Source organism: Carettochelys insculpta, chromosome 21 (assembly GCF_033958435.1).
Source record: "Carettochelys insculpta isolate YL-2023 chromosome 21, ASM3395843v1, whole genome shotgun sequence".
NCBI classification, from domain to species: domain Eukaryota; kingdom Metazoa; phylum Chordata; order Testudines; family Carettochelyidae; genus Carettochelys; species Carettochelys insculpta.
In genome coordinates this window covers 19382054-19405601 of record NC_134157.1, presented here as the reverse complement: position 1 = coordinate 19405601, position 23548 = coordinate 19382054, and the positions used below count along the sequence as shown (strand labels likewise).

Below are 23548 nucleotides of genomic sequence, written 5' to 3'. Positions count from 1 at the left end.
TAAGATAGGCTGGCTTTCAACTGATGACGTAAAGATGGCAGGTTTTGTGTCCTTTTAACAGTCCTGGCATTTACCCAGTGCACCCAGGCTCAGTTTCTAAAATGAAGCTGTAAAGGTCTACAGACCCACCACGGCTTCTGGGTGGCTGCCCTTTGCCCAGACACAGGAGGCTTGGCACAGCAGTGTGGTGTGTGTGACACCGTCTTCTGTGTGTCTCTCTCCCCGCTGTCTCCCTAGGTAGGTGAAGCTAGAGCGCTGTATAACATTGGCAATGTGTACCATGCAAAGGGAAAGCAGTTGTCTTGGAGCATGGCCCAAGACCCGGGTTCCCTGCCTCAGGAAGTCCAGGAGACGCTGCAGAGAGCTTCAGAATACTACGAGTAAGTACCAGCCCTTCCTGAAGCTGCGCGGGTGGGGCTGCCCTGCCCCGTGGCTGTCCTTCACCTGGCTGTGGTCTCACGTGTCACAGACTTGCACAGCACGCTCACGGCTCGGTCTGACGGGCGCATCGTTACGGCGCTGCCCACACCTGTCTTGTTACCACCCTGCTGACGGCTTGTAGGAACCACCCAAGTATGGGGATGGCTGTCAGGGGAAGGATAACCGCATGGGGCTTGTGGCAAAGGATTTTTCCCACGGCCCTCTTTAAAGCAGTCCATGTGGAAGGCAACTGGGTCGCTTCTTACTAAATCAGGTGCTGCTGAATTCGGGGCAGAGAAGCCCTGTGCTTTCCTGGCCAGTGAGCCTGCCATCTTCCCACCATTTTTGGCCCCCAGGGACCTCATTGCTTGCCTGCAGAGGGGTCTGCAGGGTCACTGCTTTGGCAAGGTGAGGGACACTGCTGTGAGCTGTTGAGAGGAGATTAAAGGAGGGAAGTGTGAGGTGGGGGAAGTAAAAGCTTCAGAGATTTTAACGCGGGAAGTGAGTCGTCTTTATTCTGCCCTCCTGTGTAACACGAGCCAGAGACCCTCACCCACAGCTTGTGGAAAAGACCCCCCCTTCCCCTGCACTGAATAGGAACTGATCCAAAGGGGGACTTGGATGCCAAGCCCTGAGTTTGGAGCTTGTTCTCCTGCAGCTGGAAGTGGCATTGGGGACCTCCTCCTGTTCTAAGGGCTGTGTCCCTCAGCCTGCCTGAGTTGCTGGCGATATTGGGGGATCAGGCAGAAGAGAGACTCTACTCTTGGCAGGACACCAAGGGGGGAGCTGGCTTTCCCACTGCTTGGCTATGTATGGATTGGTACTTTTTAAGTGGCTTTCCAGCAGCTAGGAGGGAGAGAGGAACTTGTGGTTAGTGTCAGGGCCTGGGAGCCAGGTTTCTAGGTTTCTGTCAGGTTCTGTGTATGAACTTGAATAAACATCTTCCGACCTGAGACACTGAGCACCTATGGCTCCCATGGGGCTCAGCGCCTCTACAAATCAAGCGGTTGGCCCGGCTGTGCCTCAGTTTCCATATCGTGTGAAACTTCATTAAACATCTCAGGGTACATCTACACTTATGCAATGGTGGTTGATTTTCTGGGGTCTGATTGAGCACCCCTAGTGGAGCTGCACTAAATCGCACCATCAGGGCTTCGTTGTCCGCCCTGGCCCTCCTCACTGTCACAAGGAGTGAGGGAAGTTGATGAGAGTTTCTCCCATCAACCTCCTACTCTGGAGATGGCAGGAAAAATAGATTTAGGATGCGTCAACTCCGGCTATGCAGTCCTGCAAAACCAGGGAGGAGTCCTATGGAAACTTAGAGACTAACAGATGTGTTTGGGCATAAGCTTTCATGGGTTAAAAATGCTTTGTCATGTTTCCACGCACCTGAGGAGGTGGTTTTTACCCACAAAAGCTTATGCCCAAATAAATCTGTTGGTCTGTGAGGTGCCACAGACTCCTTATTGTTTCAGCTTCTATTGGAGAGTGAGAGCAAGCTTGAAAAGCTGCTGTTTCTCCAACAGAACTTAGTCCAGTAAAAGAGCTTATCTTCCCCGTATGGGCTCTTAACATCTCAAGGAATCTGGGGATTCTTTGATGAAAGTCTCTGTCAAATTGCCAAGTATGGGTAGTCAGGCACAGATTGAACCTCTCTAGTCGGGAACTCCTTCGTCCGGCAGCATCCATAGTCCAGCATCATTTTAATGAGCCGGACAACCACTTATGGGTGTGGCCAACTTTCCTGCAGTCCCATAAAGTTTGTTTCCAGTCACCAGTCCTGGTTCTCAGTGTTCTGTGCTCTTATTTAGCTGTAATTTACTCCCAATGTCTTCTCAGAGCCCCATCAGCAGTGGAAGTGTTGGTGATGTGCTAGACAATATTCACGTCCCTCGTTCTAGCAAATTCTCTCGTCCGGCACTGGTCCAGTCCCGAGGGTGCTGCAGGCGGGAGGTTCAACCTGTACTGCTGCATTATACTTTTCCAATAATCTGAAATCCTAAATAGTTCTAATTTTTTATGGTGAAGCAGGGGCTCAGTTCCCCCTTTTAAGACTCTGCAATGCCGGTAACCCCTATGCGTTTATTTCCCTGCCGTGTGCTGTAAGGTGCTAAATTAAGATAAAGCTAGAGATCTGCCTGATGGTACATCACACTGCGGCCCCCTGCTCCAGACTGAGTGAGCTCCAATACAAGATGCCTGAAATAACATTGTACAGAAAGGGGAATTGTTTAAAGCGCGTGGGATAAGTGAAGGGAAAGGAGGGGTAGGCTGCTGAGAGCAGAGATTTAGTGATCATCCTTCATGAACGAAGCTGTAGACAACAGTTGCATTACAGCCCCTAGAATTTGTGTCTGTTCGTTTTCCTATGGGGGCTGCGGCTGTTACTGTAGGGTATAATGTCAGTGCCAGGGAATTTGCAAAGGAAACACCTTGCACATTTTTTTGCACAAGATTTGTATATTTTTCTACCCCTGGGAGGTTAAAGAGGAACAGGAGTGTTTGTTCTGTGAGTGGATCAGCTGGATTCAGTTCAGCAGCTGAGCATGAAAGGGACTCAAATGCCTACATGCCGTTAGGCACACCTGCTTAGAGGAGCAGTGGAATAAGCAGCTTTGTCCCATCTGGCGTCTGGGTGAGAAGGAGCAGAGATGCAGAAATGTTGTGCTCAGCAGAGGAAAAGCTGGGCCAGAGTCGGAAGTTGCTTGTCTGTGAGCCGAGCCTTATCTTCAAGCCAGAGTGATCAGTGCGGAGGGTGTTTCCTGGTAGTTCATGTGATTTTTGACTAGAGGAGGGTTATGGGATTCCTTGGGAGGAGCGGCTGTGGGCTTTTTTTAATGAGAGAAACAATTGACAACTCTCTGAAAGGAGTTTTGTTTTAAGCTTCTGAGTTTCCCTGTCTTTGGTGCAGCTCAGGATAGGCCAAACTCTGAACTCATGCATTTTAAATTCAGTCCCTGAACCTCTGCTTTGATGCGACAATGTCTATTGAGCATGATCATTTGGAGCTGGGAATCATACTCACCATCTGGTCTGTGTTAAATGCAAAGTATCCCAGGTGGAATCTCTCACTTGTGTCTGCAGGGGTGAAAGCGCCATTTCCCCCAGTGATGAAAGGGGATTGAAATTGGAGGAGGTGGGGTGGTTCTGTGAGGGCAGCTGTTTACCTAGGACGGTCAGAGCTGTGTCCGCTCCAATCCCCTTACTGCCACCCAGGGCTCCCTGAATCTTATGTTAAGGTCAAGGGGAGCTGGATGTCCATTGTCGGAGCGTGGCCAGCAGTGTTCTCTGGAAGCTGCGCACTTGTGCAGCCTCCCAGGGGAGATCCAGGCACAGCCCAGCTGATTTAGCAGAACACCCACTGTGGGCAGCATGTGTTCCTAGTGGTGGAGCACCTCTGCACATACCTCGGTGCACATGGCAAAATTTATTCTGCGCTGTGGATGAAAAAAAACAGAGGGCACAATGGTGACCAGACCGGCTGCTCTGGTTTCTTGCAGGAGGAATCTGTCTCTAGTGAAGGAGCTTGGGGACAGGGCCGCTCAGGGCCGAGCCTACGGGAACCTTGGCAATACCCAGTACCTGCTTGGCAACTTCAGTGAAGCCACAGCTTTCCACAAAGAGGTACGGAGAGTGTTCTTGGGGTCTGGGCGATCCGGTCGCTTCCTTGGACATGTCTTTGTGCCTGGTATGTAGTAGGGATCTAGGGTTTGGTCCATGTGGCCCAGCTGCATCAGACCCTTCATCTCCCATTACAGGCGCTGGTTGCTCTGTGCCAGATCTTGTCATGCTGAATAGCGCCTGACTCCACAAGTTCTCCCGTCAAAACTGGGGCAGGGAGGTGTCACTCAGCATGAAGGGGGCAGAATCTCAAGTGGCAGGAGCTGCCTAGTGAGGTGATCTGGCTATGTGTTACTGAAAGGCTCAGTACAGCACCACTGAAAGAGAACCCATCAGGAGTATGGTCCTGTGAGGTAAGCGCTGTATCTCGTGTACTGTCTCTGCCTCCCTCCCTGAGTTGCAGGTGCTCAGGACAGAGCTGAGAACCACTATGCAAGAGGAGGCTGTCAGTGCTCAGAAGACAGATTGGTGATGTTTGGAGTCACGCCTACAGGGTCTGTGTTTTTGTCAATCCACAGAAACAAGCCACGTGGTGTATAAGCATTTAATACACCCACCAATCACTGGCATGTTTGACACAGTGTGGCGAGCCAAGGGCTGAGTTTCTCTCCCACGCTTAGGAGCCGTTTGTCCCCTCATCAGGGTGAGGCGCATTTGCCAGTTGAGAAGCAGCTCGCAGCATTTTGTCTGGATGTAAATAGAGGACTTGGGTAGCCAGGGCCGGTTGCTGTCCCAAACAAGAAATGGTGACAGGGTCAGGCCAGAGGGTTGCGGAAGAGGGCTAGAAGGGAGATGGATTAACCCTAGATTGAATAGGTCCTTGTTCCCAGAGTGATCTAGCAAGGGCTGATCTAGAACCATCAGGAACCTGCTAGAATCTTTTGGGGCAGTCAGGCCAGTTAAAACATCTGGGGCCAATTAGGAAGCTCTCAGGGAAGCAGCTTAACAAGGACAGCTGGCGCCAGTGAAGAACCATTTGACATTGGCTATCAAAAGGCTTCTGTTCTGCTGGCTCGGTGCTGGCTGAGCAGTGGAGGAGATGAGGAGCTGTGGAGAGAGTCTGAGAGGAGTAAGTGCTAGCAGGTACCAGAGGGCAGAGCCTGCGGTAAGGAGGGTTCCGGGGACCGCTGTGGAGAAACGGCCTGTGGAATCGTGGCTGTCAAGCAACTGAAACGTGAGACTTTGTAGGCAGTGGCTGTCGCAGAGACCCTGGCCCAGAGTAGAAGGAGGGCCTGGGCTTCTCTCCCCTCCTCCGTATTCCGCACTCCCATTCTCTATCCAGCACAGGAAGAGGCTGGCACTCAGTTTCATTGCCTTAACGGGGCCCTGCTCCAAAGCTCTCAGGCACCATCTTTGCTGGGACAGATGCCTCCTGGGATCAGACAGTCCCCGCAAAGGAACATAGTCAGAGCTGCAGTGGAGCCAGGCTTTCCCAGCCGAAGGATAACATGGCTCCCACGTGACTGGCTGGCCCCCAAGTACCCTGCTGACTGCTGTGCATCACTGAGCTGGGTTAGCATCGGTAGGAGTAGGGGGCTGCATGGGGCGGGGGCTCACACAGGCTGGTTTAGCTGCACAGGAGGTATCTGTGGGGTGGCTAAGTCCCAGCATGTTTGTAACCAGGGGGTCTGGGGCTAGCCTGCTGTGTTCCGAGTGGAGCCCTGCTGCGGTCTGGTAGCTTGCAAGGTGCCAGGTGATTGCCTGTGGGGTGCCTGACAAAGGCTCAGCTGGGGGAAGCTACAGGAAGCAGTCTGGGCCCTAGAGTGGGCCCCAACAGGAGGGAGACCTCAGGTGGCCTCCCTCCCTTACTGGGTGGGGTGGCCAGACTCACCCCCTGCAGTGGGTTTTGCTTGGAACCCCGCACTCTGTTTCTCTAAACAGCATCAGTGCAGGTTGTGGGTAACCTGGCAGGGCTCCTCTGTTCTGAACTCCTGCCTGGCTTCATTGCAATTACCGGAGACAAAGCGTTTAACGGCGCTGCTGACAAGGGCCGTCGTTGGACATGCTTGTTGCATGGCAGGTGTGATAAAGGCCTGTCGTGCTTGGCCAATGGGGGTGGTGACACGGTCCCCCCTGCAAGCAGCTTAGGGCTTGTTTGCTTCCCTGGGAGTTGCAGGGAGCTGAGCCCCTGGGCAAAGCAGGCTAAACCGGTGTGGAGCTCAATACCCAGCGGCTCAGAGGGAACCTGGCGGGGGACAGCAGAAAGAGCACCTGGTGGAGAATGAGGCCGGAAGGACTGGGAGGGTGCTCCAAGCACAGTGCAAAGCCCAGGCTGCAGCAGGGCCTACATGGGATAAGCGAGGGCGCGGCAGGACCAAATGAGGGGTGAAACACAGGTGTAGGGCTGGAGCAGGGCTGGGTCTTGTTTGTCGGAGTTGAGAATTTGATTAGGTGTATTGTTTTGGCTGTTGGCTCACCAGTCTGCCCTGTGACCCCACCCTCAACCCAGACTACAGATCTTAACAGCTAAAAGAGCTCTGGGTCTGGAAGTAGGTCTGAGGCCCTGCAGCAGTCACATGCACACTGCGAGCAGAGCAATTTTTTTTTGTAATGGGCAGTAAAATCCCACACAATGGAATGCCTGGGGCCATGAACCCATGAATGGATTCAGTCTCCCCGCAGTCGGTAACATAAGTGCAGCCTGAGCATACAATTGCAAATGCCGAGTGTGACACCAGACTCATGCTCCCTCCTGAACACCCAGGGAGTTGAAGGACTGGACTCTCTGCGCAGGTGGTGAGAGTATTACAACAGAGCAAACTGAAAAACTAAAAGAGGCAGAGTAAAAGCTGCTTATCCAGCAACACTGGGGAACAGGGGGTGTTGAATGATCAAATATTCTGCATAGCTGTGTGGGCTGCAGCCCTGCTCTGCCAGACCCAGCCGGGCAGCCAGACCCTCCAAGGCAAGTGGCTCTGCAGCAGCTGGCCTCAGTCGGGCAGCCAACCCCCCTCTGCCCGCCAGCCCCAGGCAACCCTGTGGCAGCCAGCAGCCGGCCCTGCAGCAGCAAGCCCCAGCCAGCCAAATGGTGCTGGCTCTGCTTCGCTGTCCCCAGCCGAGTGGCCAGGGGTGGAGCAGATGCTGGTTAGTCGAGAGTGCCAGTTATCCAATGCCGGATAACGCCGCTTTTACTGTACCAGTCCTAGAGAATGGAAGAGATAAAGGGAGAGTTTGAGGAAGAAAAATCTGCCTTACTGCTTTCATCCGTGGGCCTTTTTGTGTCACTTCCACCCAGCCTCCCAAAACCAGCCTTCTGCACCCTCCGGTTTTGGGGATACACAAACGTGATTGGAGGATTAAATGAAGACACCCCTCTGAACGTGCATGAGATGCCACTTCATGCCCTCATGCAAAAATGGGCATCTGTAGTTAGAATGCCAATAAGTACGCTGTGGCGATCCTTGCCTAAAGCGGGACATCCAGTCTGATGGGGCCATATAATGTCACATCTGCTTCTGCGCTCTGGTCCCTTTGCGGTTAAACTAGTCAAGTTGGAAGGGCGAGAAATTTCTACATACTCTCACTTCCCTAAATTTGGGGAAAAAAGTGCTAACAATTATGTCTTAGTGTGTGATCCCCTGTAGGCCTCTTGCTTTACTGCTAAAATAGAAAAAAAAGAGTGAAAGATGTAAGACAATAGTCTTGAATAAGAGCTCCAAGCTATAAATCAAACGTAGGTATCCTTATCGGCTACATGTTCAGTGAGATGAAGCCAGTGGGTGATGGAATTCGCTCTGTGCCCATGTACCTGAGTGATATGACAAAGCCCCTACATGCTTACCTGTAACCCCTTGCTCCGGCAGGACTGCTGGTGGACTGACAGCCAGGCACGCTCATCACTGGCTGGCTGGTCCCTGGCCTGGGAGAGAGGCTGTGGGTTGTGAGCAGTAGCACCTGTTTAGCGGATGCCTGAGCCTCTGGGCTGCGGTTGCTGAGTTCTCACACGCCTGCTTGTGTCTGTTTCAGCGTCTCGCCATCGCTAAGGAGTTTGGGGACAAAGCAGCCGAGAGGAGAGCGTACAGCAACCTGGGCAACGCGCACATCTTCCTGGGCAGGTTTGACATCTCAGCAGAGTACTACAAGTGAGTGCCTGGGCTGCTCGGGAAAAGACGAGGCTGGACTCTGGGTTCTGCCTTTGCCGAATGCTCAGAGCAGCCCGGCTGAAGGAAGTGATTTCCCCAGGGACCCTGGTCTGTAGCCCTGACTCCAGGGAGTTCAGACTCATGACACAGGTGTAAGACCCCTGGAAACTTGACTCCTTTATTGTTATCAAAACAAAAGAGCAGTCATGGAGCACCTTAAAGACTAACAAAATAATTTATTAGGTGATGAGCTTTCGTGGAACAGACCCACTTCTTCAGATCATAACCTTACCAGAATGGACTCAATATATAAAGCACAGAGGTCCAAAAACTATTATTACAGTTGACAAAGGTTGACTCCAAGATAGGCCCAAAAAAGCCAATAACAAAGAACACCATTTTCATTACCTACAGCTCCCAACTCAAACCACTGAAGCGCATCATTAAAGACCTACAGCCTATCCAAAATCAGGATGCCACGCTCCAGAAGGCCCTAGGTGACAGGCTTGTTCTTTCCTATAGACAACCTCCCAACCATATGAGGATTCCCACTAGCAACCACAGGCTATACCACAATAATATCAGTCCTGGAACTTTTCCTTGCAACAAACCCCGCTGCCACCTTTGTCCACATATCTGTTCTGGAGGTACCATCACTAGACCTAACCACATTAATTACAGAATCACAGTCCTGTTCCTCAGATAACATCATATATGTCATCATGTGCCAACAGTGCCCACACACCGTGTTTATAGGACAGACTGCAAACTCTCGTCGACAAAGAATGAATCGACATCAAAAAACTCCAAATACACAAACCTGTCAGCCAGCACTTTGATGGAGTGGGCCATTCTGTTAAAGATCTGAAAGTCTGTGTTCTTCTGAGACGGGACTTTAACAACCGTCTACAGAGGGAACGCTCAGAACTAACTCATATTCAAATTCGACACATTAATGTGTGGTTTGAACAGGGACAGCGATTACCTGGCTCATTATAAGGACTCTTTTACATACTTCGATGTTTTATCTAACTCTTAACTTCCCCACTCCACACACATAGACCCCGCTGTCTGTCTGCTCTTCTGATTTGCCAACCTTGATAACAATTTTTGGACCTCTGTGCTTTATACATTGAGTCTGTTCTGGTAAGGCTATCATCTGAAGAAGTGGGTCTGTCCCACGAAAGCTCATCACCTAATGAATTATTTTGTTAGTCTTTAAGGTGCTCCATGACTGCTTTTTTTTGTTTTGACAGAATAGGGACTAACAGGGCGAGCTCTCTGTCGCAATTGTTATGTGCACCATAATGCCACCTGCTGGCCACTGGTGTAACTTCTACGGACTAAAATCACAAAACAAAAAAGCAAAAAGCAGTCAAGTAGCACTTTAAAGACTAGCAAAATAGTTTAGTAGGTGAGCTTTCGTGGGACAGACCCAAGTGAGACTGAAGTCAGTGCATGTTAATGGAGTCCAATTTCCAGATTGTGCAAACTGGTGCTCTGCTCTATCAGTAATGGGAGAGCTGTGCCCAAGGAAGCTACTTCCCAAAAAGAGCAGGGACAGCCAACTAAGAAACAGCAGGAGTGACAAAGCCACCAGCCTTTCTGCAGGTCTCTACGTACCCAAAACTTAGCCAGTTCTGCTTCATGGAACAGAAGTGAATTCGTTGATACAAGGGGGCTAAATTCACGCTGGTGGGAAACACTGCAGCCAGTAGAGGTACAGTGTGGGGTTGAGGAGGTGGGAAGTGGCCATCAGCAGGTGTTAGGGATGTCCACACTAGCACTGGAGGGAAAATTTCCAGCCTGGGTAGACATACCAGTGCCAGCTCTGTCTGAGCAGCCATGTGTACCTAGCTGTGGCTACACTGCTCTTCTTAGCGCACTCACTACAGCAAAGCTAGCACTGGGACGTCTACATGCGCTGGTATCACCTCCAGCACAGACGCCCCCCCTTTAGAATGTGTCGTTCTTTGGCTTCAGCTAAACTTCTGAAGGAATTTGCCTTCAGTAGATCCCATCAGCATTTCTCCCTGGCTTGCAGCTGTAATGTACCTTTGTGTCCATCTCTGTATTGCAGGAAAACGCTCCAACTGTCCAGACAACTGAAAGACCAGGCAGTCGAAGCTCAGGCTTGCTACAGCCTCGGAAACACTTACACACTGCTCCAAGACTACGAGAGAGCCATCGAATACCATCTGAAGCACCTGCTGATAGCACAGGAGCTGGGGGACAGGTGAGAGATTTGGGGTGGATCTGAGTCTGGTGAGAATAATAGCCCCCCAGAGGGGCTGTCAGCAGGGACCTAATCTGGCATGTCTCACATTAGAAGCCTGGTAATAGTATCAGACTCATAAACAGGGTTCCTTCTAATTTTTTCATCCATATGCAGAATAAATTTTGCTGTGTGCACCAAGGCATGTGAAGGTGTGCACCACCATAGAAAGACACGCTCCCCACTGTGGGTGGCTGTGGGCACTCTGCTAATCAGCTGGGCGGCACCTGAATCTCTCCTGGGCAGCCACCCAAGCGCTCAGCTTACAGGCAACACAGTTCATTAACTTCTCCTGTGGTCCGTCCTGCTGCTGCGTTAATGGGGGTGATATCAACTGTCCGATGAGATTTATCAAAGGTCTGTTGTAGTCAGCCTCCATCCCGGCTGCTACTCCTGTCTGTTCTAGTGACCTCTTGGATGCAAAAATAGCTTGTCCCTATGGAACAAGGTGAGCAGTGAATGAACCTGAACGCCCCATCATGCATTTCTGGCAGTGGGAGCTCAGAGGAGGAACAATAGAATTCCATGCTGATGTGATCCGAAATGACATCTGAGAGCAAACAGCGTGTGGCCAGCAGTAGTTAGGAATATGCATTTTGCCTTATAGATAATTTATTAGTAGCTTCTTTCTACATCTACCTCCAGCGCTGCATGACGTGTTTGCGTTTTCCCGAGCTTTTCTGTGCCAGGTCTCATCTCCTTCAAGCCCTTCACTGAATTTTCAGCTCGCTTGGTCAGGATCTCTGCAAACAACCCTCCTTAAGTCTAAATGGGATGGAACAAGCTGGGTGGTTCAGCCTCAGACCATGCAGAAGGGACAAGGGAGATACACATCTCAGAACTGGAAGAGACCTTGGGAGGGCATTGAGTCTAGTCCCCTATCCTCTTGGCAGGAGCAAGCACCATCCCTTTTTTTTTTTTTAAATCTATTTACCCCAGATCCCTAAATGGCCCCCTCAAAGGCTGAGCTCATAACCCTGGGTTTAGCAGGTCAATGCTCAAACCACTGAGCCAGCAGAGAAGGACATATCCAGCAGGGAGAGGTTGGAGCTGAAGGATCTGCTGTGCCGTTAAAGGAGGGGTCAAACACCCACAGAACAGACAGTGCCTTGCTTTGCGTATGTCCAACTGGAGACACCCTCCAAGGGCTGGTTTTCCCTAGGTTGGGGTGGCCATTCAGTCAGATTAGAAGAACCAAAATGGCTGTGGATAGAGTGCAAGGAGCCATGTATAGTCAATCTATATATCCACCTAGCCATGTGTCTATCTCGATGTATAATTATAATTTCATTTTTATATATCCATGAAATATGTATCTATATGGAGAGATATGGATATATATAAAATACGGCGCAATGCTCACCTCCTCCCGCAGAGCCGGGCACTGCCAACCTCTCCCCGCCATCACCCGCTCTCTAACCCAGTGCCCGGGACTAATTGGAGCTGCCGTCGTCACCACGTGCTTCTCCCTCCAGGTGCTGGGAGGTGTGCGCCGAGCGGTGGTGACCAGTCCTGGCACACAGCTCCAAGCAGGAACTGCGTTTCATTGCTCAAAGAGCTGCATGCGGCTCGAGAGCTGCGGGTTGGCCGCCCCTGCCCTCAGTGCAGGGCACCCACCCTCCAGGTGAAGTCTGTGGGCTCTGCAGATGCTCTGCCTTGTCTGAAAATCAGGCCCAGGAGGTGCCCTCCGACACCAGGCTCTGTTTCGTCTTTGGCTGTGTAAAACTAGGGTTTCCGCACAGGGGGTGCAGTAGTGAAGTGGGAAATCAGTTCCTCTCTCCATCACTGACTCACCAAGGTACCTGGGGAGAACCACTTCACCTCACACTGCTTCAGTTTCCTCATCCATAGAACAGGCTTAAGAATACCTCACGGCGTTGCTGTGAGAATGACCTGCTGCTCCCCAGGTGCTGGGAACGGCTGGGCAGAAAGACCTCTTCCGCAGAAGACTGGGATGGGTGTGAGCCAGGAGCCGAACCGGGGCAGAATCTGAAGGAGAAGCCTCTGATGTTCAGCGTGAGGATCTGTAGTATTGTGTTGGTGTCTCTTTACGCGAAGACAGTTTACCAAGTGTCCTTCAAGGGTACACCAATCCCCTGAGGGGAGACCGCCCCCACCTCACGTGGGTCACCTGACAGGGAGGCCTCTCAGGCTGTGGGATGGTCTCTCTCTCTCTGGATGTGATGACCTAGACTGAGCTCTTGAATGGGGCGTGAGGGTGGCCTGACTACAGGAGCTGCCCTCACAGCCTGTGACTGCAAAGCAGCCATAGAAGGGCTCATTCTTCTTCGAGTGTCCCCGTGGGTGCTCCACAATAGGGTGCTCCACAATAGGTGTCGGGCTTGCCCGGCGCCGCAAATCGGATCTTCCAAGCAGTTTCTGCCAGACCGCGCATGCGCCGGCACGCGCCGCTCCCTTGCGTGCTCCTGGCCATGTGCGCGATCCGGTCCCCGCCAGTTCCTCTTAACCGCCGTCGGCTGCAGACGGAATCCGAACTAGGCTAAGGCCAAGTTAGCGTATTCAATGGTTTTAACTGTTTTTTCTTTAAAGTTTTCTTAAAGTTTTCAAGTTCTCAGGCTACTGCAAGTTAGCCGGTTGTTATTTTTCAAAAAAAAAAAAAAAAACCAAACAGCAAGCAGGACGGCATTCAGTCCAGTCCCAGCAACAAGCACCGGAGGCCAGGAGCCTAGGGCCATCAGCCCTCCTGCTGCGGCAGGCCATCAGAGAAGGGGAAAACAGCACAGAGAAGGTGCTAAGTACCCGTTAACAACTGAAAGACTCACCAACAATGTCCTCTTCAGGATTTAAGAAATGTGAGTCCTGCCGAGAGGCAATGCCAGCGTCTGATGGGCACAGTCTATGCATAAGGTGCCTTGGGGAGTCCCATGTTACACAGAAATGCTCCTTCTGTGCAAAACTAACAGCCAGAGGAAGGAAGGACAGGGAGATGCGGCTTAAAATGCTGCTCTTCGACAAGGCCCTCCAGCCGGACGTGCTGGAGCGGCCGCAGCAGGAGTGACCCTCCGGGGCCCATAAAAGGAAAGCTGCCTCCCTCACCCCATCAGCGCAAAAACGGAGAAAAGCCTCCCCAGCCCGATCCCTGCCGGCAGCAAAAGCGAGCAGGACGGGAGGAGCGAGCAGCCCCCAGCTGCAGCAACAGCTGATCGGCGGCGGCACGGAGAGCCACGTGGAAGCGGCTCAGCCTCCGATAATCAAGCAGCCGCCCCGCACTGCAGGCAGGGCGGCGGCTAAACAAGCGCCGGTACCCGCGGCACCACAAGCAGCGGCACCGACCCCCGGGGAACCGGTGGTGCAGAGCGCGCAGGCACGCAGCCTGCAGGCACCGGAGGACACCGCACGTGCGGCACCGCCCATGAGCGTGCCGAGCACGGCGCGGACGGGGCAGAGATCCCCTACACGCCAAGGGGCGGAGTTACCTCCTCAAGGGAGGGGGAAGGCTACACACAAGACGAGGCACCGCAGCCCCTCTCCAGACAGGGCTGTGGAGTTGCTTTCTCTCAGCCCTCCGCTTTTGTTGCAGACTCCAACCAGAAGGCAGGGGTCCCCCCTAGCCTACCCGGAGCCCCCGTCTCCATTTCTGCAACCAGCCTCACCCTGGCTGGGACCACCTTCACCCTTCCTGGGGTTTGAACCGCTGGAGTACTATTCAAAATCGCTCTCTCCAGTGTCCCAGGTCTCTGGACGATCTCGCTCCCCTAGACGCAGAGGGTATGCACCAAGGGAGTGGTCCAGGTCACCTTCCCAAGAACAGTGCCTATACTGCCATGGTCGCCCCTATCACGCGGGGCATAGACACCATCGGCAATCTACCAGGGAAAGATCCCCACAGACGATCTCGTATCCCCGAGGGCAATCGCGACCGGGGACAGAGACTCAAGCATCTCAGGGGGGACTGGTTATGGAACCCCGAGATTTTCCCTCGCAAACCTCTAGCGAGAGGGTGTACCATCACCAACAGGAACCGGAAGGGTCCAGAGAGGCGTACCCCAGCGGTTCCTCGCTCTCCTCCTCACAGGCTACGGCCCCGGGGGACGTCCATGCCCCGGACGATCTCAAACAGTTTCAAGAGCTTTTTAAGAGGGTGGCCTTCACGCAAGGCATCCAGACAGCAGAGGTGCAAGAAAAACACCATAAGCTCCTCAAAAATCTGAGACCTCCGGCCTCCTCCAAAATAGCAATACCGCTTGATGAAGCAATCTTGGAGTCCGCCACTATGATATGGCAGACCCCTGCGACTATTCCGCCTGTCCACAAGAGAGCGGATAAGAAATACTTCGTGCCGGCGAAGGGCATGGAGTTCCTGTTCAGCCACCCACAGCCAAATTCCTTGGTGGTGGAGTCGTCGCAACAAAGATCAAAGACATCTCAATTCAGGACAGGGGGAACAGACAAAGATGCCAAGAAGCTAGAGCTGTTCGGCAGAAAGGTCTACTCCTCCTCCACTCTAATGTTGCGAATGGCAAATTATGCAGCGCATTTAGCGAATCATAATTTCGACAACTATACTAGGTTAACCTCCCTCATGGACTCGCTTCCAGAGGACAAGAAGCCGGTGCTCAAGGCCATCGTGCAAGAAGGCTACGCGGCCTCGAGGACGGGAGTTCAGATCGCCCTGGACGTTGCGGACACAGCAGCACGTTCCACAGCTACGGCAGTGGTGATGCGAAGGGAGTCCTGGCTCCAGACTTCGGGTATACCGAGGGATCTGCAGGCAAAGATAGTTGACCTTCCCTTCGACTCGCAGAAGCTGTTTGCTGAATCAACTGACTCGGTCCTTCATTCCAGTAAAGATTCAAGAGCCACACTTAGGACCCTGGGGATTTACACCCCTCCATACAGAAAGAAAAAGTACTACCCTCAACAAAGATGGTATCAGTACCAGCAACAGCATCCCCAGTACCACAGGGGTTACGAGCAAGGGCGACATCAACAGCACCAGCAGTACAGAACTCCCAGGCGCTGTTCACAACAGAGCCGTGCGTCCTCGGGGCAGGGCCAAAGGCCACAAGTTTGACACACAGATCCAGGGCTGCGCCATCACTACCATCGCACAAGGTCATCCGAAGCGGCTATTCCACCATCGCCTCCGACCATTCTATGACCAGTGGCAAAGGATCACCACAGACAAATGGGTGCTGGAGATCATAGCCACGGGGTACGCGATCCCCTTCCAGTCGCTCCCACCGCCACGACCTCCACCCAGGCCCCACCTCCAGGAGGCCTCCCATGTAGCGAGGCTCAAGCAGGAGGTAGACCATCTCATGCTCATAGGGGCAGTGGAAAGAGTGCCGGAGCAACTGCAAGGAAAAGCGTTCTACTCGAGGTACTTCCTCACGGAGAAAAAGACAGGAGGCTGGAGGCCCATCTTAGATCTTCGCGGCCTCAACCGGTACCTGCGCAAGCAACGCTTTCGGATGATCACAATCGCCTCCATCCTTACAGCACTGGACGATGGAGACTGGTTCGCAGCCCTCGATTTACAAGACGCGTATTTTCACATAACTATCCATCCGGCTCACCGGCGATTCCTCCGGTTCATGGTAGGCAACGAACATTTCCAATACAAGGTCCTACCGTTTGGCCTCTCCTCGGCCCCCAGAGTCTTCACCAAGACCTTGGCAGTGGTGTCAGCCTACCTGCACAGACAGGGGGTATTTATATTCCCGTATCTGGACGACTGCCTGCTCAAAGGGGCCTCGAAGGGGGAGGTACTACGCATGATACGCGTCACAGCAAACACGTTCTCTTCACTCGGCCTGGTTATCAATCTGGCAAAATCAAAAATAGACCCCACACAGGACATAGAGTTCATAGGGGCATGCATAAACTCTATTACAGCGAGAGTGTATCTACCAGAGACACGCTTTCGGGCCATCTTCTCCCTCGTGCAGGTCATCACCTTCAGCCCTACGGTGACGGTCTTGACATGCTTACAGCTGCCGGGCCACATGGCAGCGGCGACGTTCGTAGTACAGAACGCCAGGTTACACATGCACAGCATGCAGCACTGGCTGGCGAGCGTATACAAACCGGCAGTACACACCGTTCACAGGGTGGTGTCGCCCACAGCGGAGGTGCGCAAATCCCTGCAATGGTGGGTAAACCCCAGGAACTTGCTAACAGGGGTACCCTTCCACCAACCACAAATATCGGTTTTTCTCACTACAGATGCCTCCCTCATAGGGTGGGGAGCACACATGGGCGAAGAGGTGACTCAAGGACTGTGGTCATCCACGGAGCACTCACTGCACATAAATATACTGGAGCTCAGAGCAGTGTTCAACGCCTGCAGACACTTTCGAGACCATATACAAGGCAAAGTCATCGGGATCAGTACAGACAATACCTCCACCATGTTTTATATAAACAGGCAAGGAGGAGCTCGATCCCGTGCCTTATGTGCGGAAGCAATCCGCTTATGGAACTGGTGCATCGCCAACAATATAATCTTGAAAGCCTCGTACTTACCAGGCGCGCACAATGTGAAGGCAGACCAGCTGAGCAGGCGTTTCGCACTCACGCACGAGTGGCAGATCCGTCCCGATCTGCTACGGCCGATTTTCCACGCATGGGGTTTTCCCCAGATAGACCTGTTTGCCACTCAGCACAACAAGAAGTCCCCACGATTCTGCTCCAGGGCAGGACTGGGATGGGGGTCCCTGGGGGACGCGTTCGCGATTCCGTGGAGGGGCCCCCTGCTTTATGCTTTTCCTCCCACAGTGCTGATCCACAAAGTCTTGCAGAAAGCCAGGAGGGAAGGGGCCCGGATGATCCTGAAAGTCCCAACGTGGGATCGACAGCAATGGTTCCCCCTACTCCTGCGCATGTCGGACTGTCCACCGATGCCTCTTCCGGTGGCGCCGGATCTGCTCACGCAAGCCCAGGGGTCCATAGTGCACCCGCACCCCCAAAGCTTGCGACTACAAGCGTGGTTAATCCATGGCTCAGCTCTCTAGAAAGCACATGCACAGAGGAAGTGCAGCAAGTCCTAGAAAGTAGCAGGAGGACTTCCACCAGGAAGACCTACAAGCAGAAATGGACTCGCTTCATGGCTTGGTGTTCTACCAAACAGCTGGCCCCCCTTTCGGTGCCTATACCTACAATACTAGAGTATTTACTGGACCTCAAGAGAGGAGGACTCTCGCTATCCTCGTTGAAGGTCCACCTTGCCGCCATTTCGGCGTTCAGACACGAGGAGGAAGGGCACACGGTGTTCGCCCATCCTATGGTTACCAGGTTCCTCAAAGAGTTGGTAAACCTATACCCCCCTCGGAAACCGAGTCCACCTTCGTGGAACTTGGACCTGGTGCTTACCGCGCTAATGGGACCACCGTTCGAGCCCTTGGCCACGGTCCCCCTCCGCCTCCTTACGATAAAGACGACCTTTCTTCTTGCAATTACGTCAGCTCGCAGGGTGAGCGAGCTTGCGGCAGTCATGGCAACGCCACCCTGCACTGTTTTTTCCAAGGAGGCGGTAACCATACGGCTGCATCCAGCCTTTGTTCCCAAAGTTTCTTCTGAGTTTCACATTAACGAACCTATTGTTCTACCCTCGTTTTATCCAAAGCCTCATAACTCCAACGAAGAGGCGCGCCTACACCTCCTGGACGTGAGGAGGGCGCTAGCCTTCTACGTAGACAGGACCAAGTCCTTCCGGAAAACGGATAGACTCCTAGTCTCCCTCGCTCCCAAATCGAAAGGAGAAGGTCTCTCCTCGCAGAGAATCTCAAAGCACATTGTATCCTGCATAAAAATGTGCTACGAGCTCAAAAAGACTCCTTTACTGGCCACTCCCAGGGCTCATTCCACTAGGGCGGTGGCGGCATCAACAGCCTTTTTCAAGGGCGTTGCGTCAAAAGACATTTGCAGAGCGGCGACCTGGTCATCCTACGACACCTTCGCCAAACATTACGCCCTTCACAGGGTATTCCAAGAGGATACCCGTCTCTCTGCAGCGGTCCTCTCGGGGACAAGCTGCACATAATCCGATTACCCACCTCCTATCTTGGGATACTGCTGGGTAGTCACCTATTGTGGAGCACCCACGGGGACACTCGAAGAAGAAAGAGAAGTTACTCACCGTAGTAACGGTGGTTCTTCGAGATGTGTCCCCGTGGGTGCTCCACTACCCGCCCATCCTCCCCGCTTCGGATCTCTGTTAGTGTTTTGCAGGGGCATCCGAGGCGGTTGGTCAAGGAACTGGCGGGGACCGGATCGCGCACATGGCCAGGAGCGCGCAAGGGAGCGGCGCGCGCCGGCGCATGCGCAGTCCGGCAGAAACTGCTTGGAAGATCCGATCTGCGGCGCCGGGCAAGCCCGACACCTATTGTGGAGCACCCTATTGTGGAGCACCCACGGGGACACATCTCGAAGAACCACTGTTACTACGGTGAATAACCTGTCTTTTCCAGCTCCAACTTCCATGAGTCCGTGGAAGTGAGATAGGACAATGGGCTACAGACCTACCCGAAGGCTCGGGGTTGGACTAGGTGAGTTCAAACAGGACTTCCTGTCAGACGGTGCTATGAAAATACCACTCACCGGGCTCCCCTGTAGCCGAGAGCTTGGGCAGCCGCCCAGCTGGTTAGCAGAACGCCCAGAGCTGGCAACAGGTATTTCAATTGGTGGTGCACATCTGTGTGTGCCTCGGAGCACATAACAAAATGTATTCTGCTCCTAAGTGGAAAAAATTGGAGGGAACACTGCTGCTCACGGGCCCCAGACAGAGCAATTTCCAAAGAGCCTTTGGGACATTCCAGCCGCCGGGGGCACTGCACCTGTGAGCGCCGGGGGGGTTGCAGCACCCTCTGGCAGGCAGGGACAGTAGCAAGCGCATGTTCGGCTTCTAGCTGTGCAGCTTCATTGGATGCATCCCCACTCTAAAAGTCCTCCCTGTGCCGCTGCTGTTACCTGCCACTAGATGGCGCGTGGACATTAAAATGGAGACATTTCTAGGTATTTGCCATCTGATCAAAAACTGACACACCTCATGGGGTGAGATGTGTGGCCGCCTGTGGGAATGTTCTCTTTCCCAGCTGCCCCCAGGAGCCCACCGACGGCTGCTGGGCATGTTCTGCTTTTCGTTTGAGGCTTCTTTGCTTAAAGGCAGCCCAGAAGCAAACTGAGGGAGCAGGTTTGTAGCCAACGCACCCTGAGCATCCCATTCCTTTGTGGGGCTGGGAACCGTCTTTATGGGAAGCAGGGGAGCCGTAAAGCACTCCCACTGGCCCTGGGAGCTGGCCCTGAGGAGTGGAGCGCATGCGGGAGTTGCTTCAGAGAGCTTGGGGCAGATGAACCACAATCTCCTTTTTGTGGATCATCGGAAAGCTTCCAGTAGCCCAGCCTCTGACGTGTCTTCCTCATAAACAGAGGTCCCCCTGCCTGCACCCCTTGAGCAGTAGGGGGTTCAGCTCCAGGGTAAGAGGGACTGGTCCTGTTACTACACATGCCTTTGGGCTATCTGCTTGCTAGGGAGCAGTCTCTCTTGCTCGCCCTAGCTCACAAGAGCTGCAGACTGCAGATGGGGCATTCTCACTGCAGAGAGGCTTTCCCCTGCTGCTCCGACGCTGTGTTGACCCTCTGGGCATGGGGCAAAGACCCCGCACTGTCTCAGGTTCATGCCTGAAGTGTGTGTGTGTGTGTGTGTGTGTATGGGAGGGGTGTGTGTGAAAAGCTGAACCCCGGAGGAGAAATTTGTTGAGGTTATTGTCTGCCCATAAAGCCAGCCAGCCACTGAAACACCAGTGTGCAGGTTGCATTGTTGCTGTTTGGTCCATGCTACGCTCCTGCTTATTCCTCCCTGGCTGCAAGCACACAGGGCTGCTCTTGGATGCCCTGTCACAGCTGCTGTGCGCACAGCAAAGGGTTAATTTCCGTGGTGGAGGAGAGGGAGAGCTCAGCGACAGCAGCCCCCTGAACATCTGGCCGTGTGTGGGAGATGACAACACGGCTGCTGCATGGGCGGCCCCAGAGTGATTGCCGGTTTCCCACCCCCCTGCTCTCCGGGAGGGTGGGAGAGCTGCAAAGGCAGATGCTCGCCCTGGGATAAGGGCAGGTCCCGCCAGGGGGGAGCTGATTTGTCGGTGCTCGGTGGCCAGCGGGGACCTGGGATATTTTGAGTGATTAAAGCCAGTATCAGCAGGGGAGCAACTCTCAAAAGGCGGTTGGATCCACAGAGCCCACAAAATCCATCCTCCTCTTGACTGTTGGTGCTGCAAGTGTAACTCAGTAGAGCTCTGTTGCAGTTAGCGGCAACGTTGATTTCCACCATTGACGATCTGACCTGGTCTTTTTAATGTCTAGGGCCATTTTTTGTAGTCTGTGATTTCCCTGCTCACTTCAGCTGTCCCAGCGCGTGGGTTTTATGCCAGAGCATGGGCCCTCCTTTTCAACAGCCAGCTTGCTCGCTTGGAGTGTAAGCATGCAGTCCCTTACAAAGTTGTGGAGGGAAATCCAGGCCCTTGAGATGGCCATGGAGGTTGTGCCATTCAGTGGAATAAAAATTTCACCCATTGGCTTGATTATGCGTGCAGCAGTGAGCCCAGAAATCAGCATGGAGACAGGGTCCTTGCTGCTCACCAGGAGAGGCCAGAATGGGAAGGGTCCTGCAGCAGCTGATTTTTACTTTGTCTCCCAAAATGTCGATGGATGACGATTTCCTGTATTGCAGAGTGGGAGAAGGAAGAGCCTGCTGGAGTCTTGGAAATGCGCATGTCTCCCTGGGGAACCATGACCAAGCCCTGCGCTTTGCAAGGAAACATCTTGAAATCTCCCAGGAGGTAAGAACATCTGATGCAGATCAGGGCAAACTAGGTTGCCCTGTTGGGAGCAAGACAGTGATGATGGGAATAAGACACACCAAGGAAGTTGCTCTCCAGTCTTGAAAGCTTCCACAGTGTGTGGTGCTTGGTTTTATGTATTGTTGTTTTGGGAGTTGCAAGCCTAGACCAGGAAAATCCCATCAAGGGAGACCCTCTGGGTTGCATTTTAATTGTCGCTATTATAGTTACTGTACCTTGATAACTCAATCCTGGTTTGCAAATTGCTTTCTCAGCATTATTCTTAGAAGATATTTTCTGGGGCAAAAAATGAAAGGACGGGCCTGGCTTTCCAGCGCAGTCTTTGAGTTATTCTGCACTGGTGGACTCCAGCTGGCACAGAAGAACCTCAATGCACCATATGTGTCCAACCACTTGCAAGAAACCCTGCATTTGAGACCGCGGCTGTGTGACTTTGAGCTCCGTAAGCACATAGCTGAGTTGGAGTCCAGTCCTGCTTGGTAGAGGATCAAGGGGTCTGAGATAGCGGGGCGAAGGCTTTAGATGCAACATGAGGCCATGTCTCTGGGTGAACAGAAATGTTGTTTACCAGGGCTGGCAGCTCCCTGCAGCACTCTAAGGAACATGATGGAGAAAGGCTGGAAAAGTTTCCTGGTAAAGCTGGGGAAAGATAAAAGCCTCCCCCATCCTGTCAGTGTTGCATTCTGTAATCTGACTGCTTTTAAAACGGTTGGTGACGTTTCTCCTCCCCATCCTGTTTTTGCTCTTGTGTGGGTGCTTCTAGTTGTAAAGTGGAAGGGCCAGGATGGGCCCCAGCTGTATCTTCTCCACAGATTTCTGGTTTAGAAGTGCTGGGAAGCCCCTCAGAATGCAGCTTTCCTGAGCCTCCCAGCCAGGTTTGCAAACGCAGGCCTGGCTATCACTGAGGAGCAAGTCAAGCCTTGGTCTGCACTTCCAACCCAAAGCCAGACAAACGTCACTCATCTCTTAAGGACAGCAGGGCCGACAGTCACCACAGGCGCTGGAGCAAGGCGGGAGAGGGGCCCAGCTCTGTGCACTGGAAGGGGCGGGGCGGGGCCTAAAGCAGTCAGCCTTTAGCACTGTCCAGATGGTGGCGCTCCTCCTTCCCCCTCTTTCAGAGCTCTGCAGAGCAGCGTTGCCTTGCATTTCAAAGGGGCCCAGCACTCCAACCATGGCCACTGCTGAAATAAGAGAGGCAGCAGCCAGCGCTCATGGCCCCTTTGAAATTCTGGGCCCTGAGGCATCTGCCCCATTTGCCCCACCCCCCATCTGCGGGCCTGCTTAAGGAGGGCATTGGCAAGTGACTGAAACCACTGCCCAGAAAATGACTGAAAGATGTCACCTGCAAGCCTAACATTGGTGGCGTTATTTTTATATACTTCTTCGGGGGTGCAGATAAACGAAACGATCAGCACGAGGTAGCTGCTTCCAAGGGGGAGACAATGCTACCATATAACTGCCCCAGACAATGTTTTTCCTGTGTCCACAAACACTGGATGTGTTCAGACCCAGGGCAAGCCCCGCAGATGGCATCAATGCGGTTTCACCCACTTTGCCCTCGATCTGAATGTGGTTTGTAGCCATGTGAGCTCAATCAGTAGAAGCCAGGGCAAATCCCGTTTGTGTGTCTCCATTAGGGTTTTGCACTTGTTTAACCTGATCAGTTTTAAGTGAACTAGTTACACGGATCAGTAACAGAGAGGGAGCCGTGCTAGTCTATATACCATCAAAACAAAAAAGCGGTCAAGTAGCACTTTAAAGACTAACAAAATAATTTCTTAGGTGAGCTTTTGTGGAACAGATCCACTTTGAAGAAGTGGGTCTGTCCACCGAAAGCTCACCTAAGAAATTATTTTGTTAGTTATATGGATGCAACTGTTTTGAAACAGACAAAGCCAAGAGATGACTTACTACTAGCATAGAGAGTACACTGATAAAGTTTGTGGATGATGCCAAGCTAGGAGGGGTTGCAAATGCTTTGGGGACAGAGTTATAATCCAGATGATCTGGACAGTCTGGAGAAATGGTTGTTTCAAGGAGGAGGGAGACAGATTATTCTCCTTAACCATGGAGGGTAGGACAAGAATCACTGGGCTTCAGTTGCAGGAAGGGAGACACAGGACGGACATTAGGAAAACTTCCTAACTGTCAGGGGCTACGTCTACACTTACAAAAAACTTCAAAATGGCCATGCTAATGGCCAAATCGATGAATACTAATGAGGCGCTGAAATGAATATTCAGTGCCTCATTAGCATTCCACCAGCACTGGGGTTCACTCACCCACGTCTTGTCTACATGGGGTACCTTTTTGAAAGGACTCTGTCAACA

The 23548-nt window shown here is 52.7% G+C and overlaps 1 protein-coding gene across 2 annotated transcripts in view; it reads left to right on the top strand.

Moving 5' to 3' along the window:
- Positions 1–23548, top strand: part of GPSM1 (G protein signaling modulator 1) — a 168177-nt gene that overhangs the window by 56827 nt on the left and 87802 nt on the right. For both annotated transcript variants that reach the window (XM_075015164.1, XM_075015163.1), the window contains exons 4-8: positions 238–380; positions 3921–4044; positions 8008–8123; positions 10204–10359; positions 21089–21197. In XM_075015164.1, the coding sequence (XP_074871265.1) occupies positions 238–380; positions 3921–4044; positions 8008–8123; positions 10204–10359; positions 21089–21197 (648 nt within the window). The remainder of the gene's footprint in view (positions 1–237; positions 381–3920; positions 4045–8007; positions 8124–10203; positions 10360–21088; positions 21198–23548) is intronic.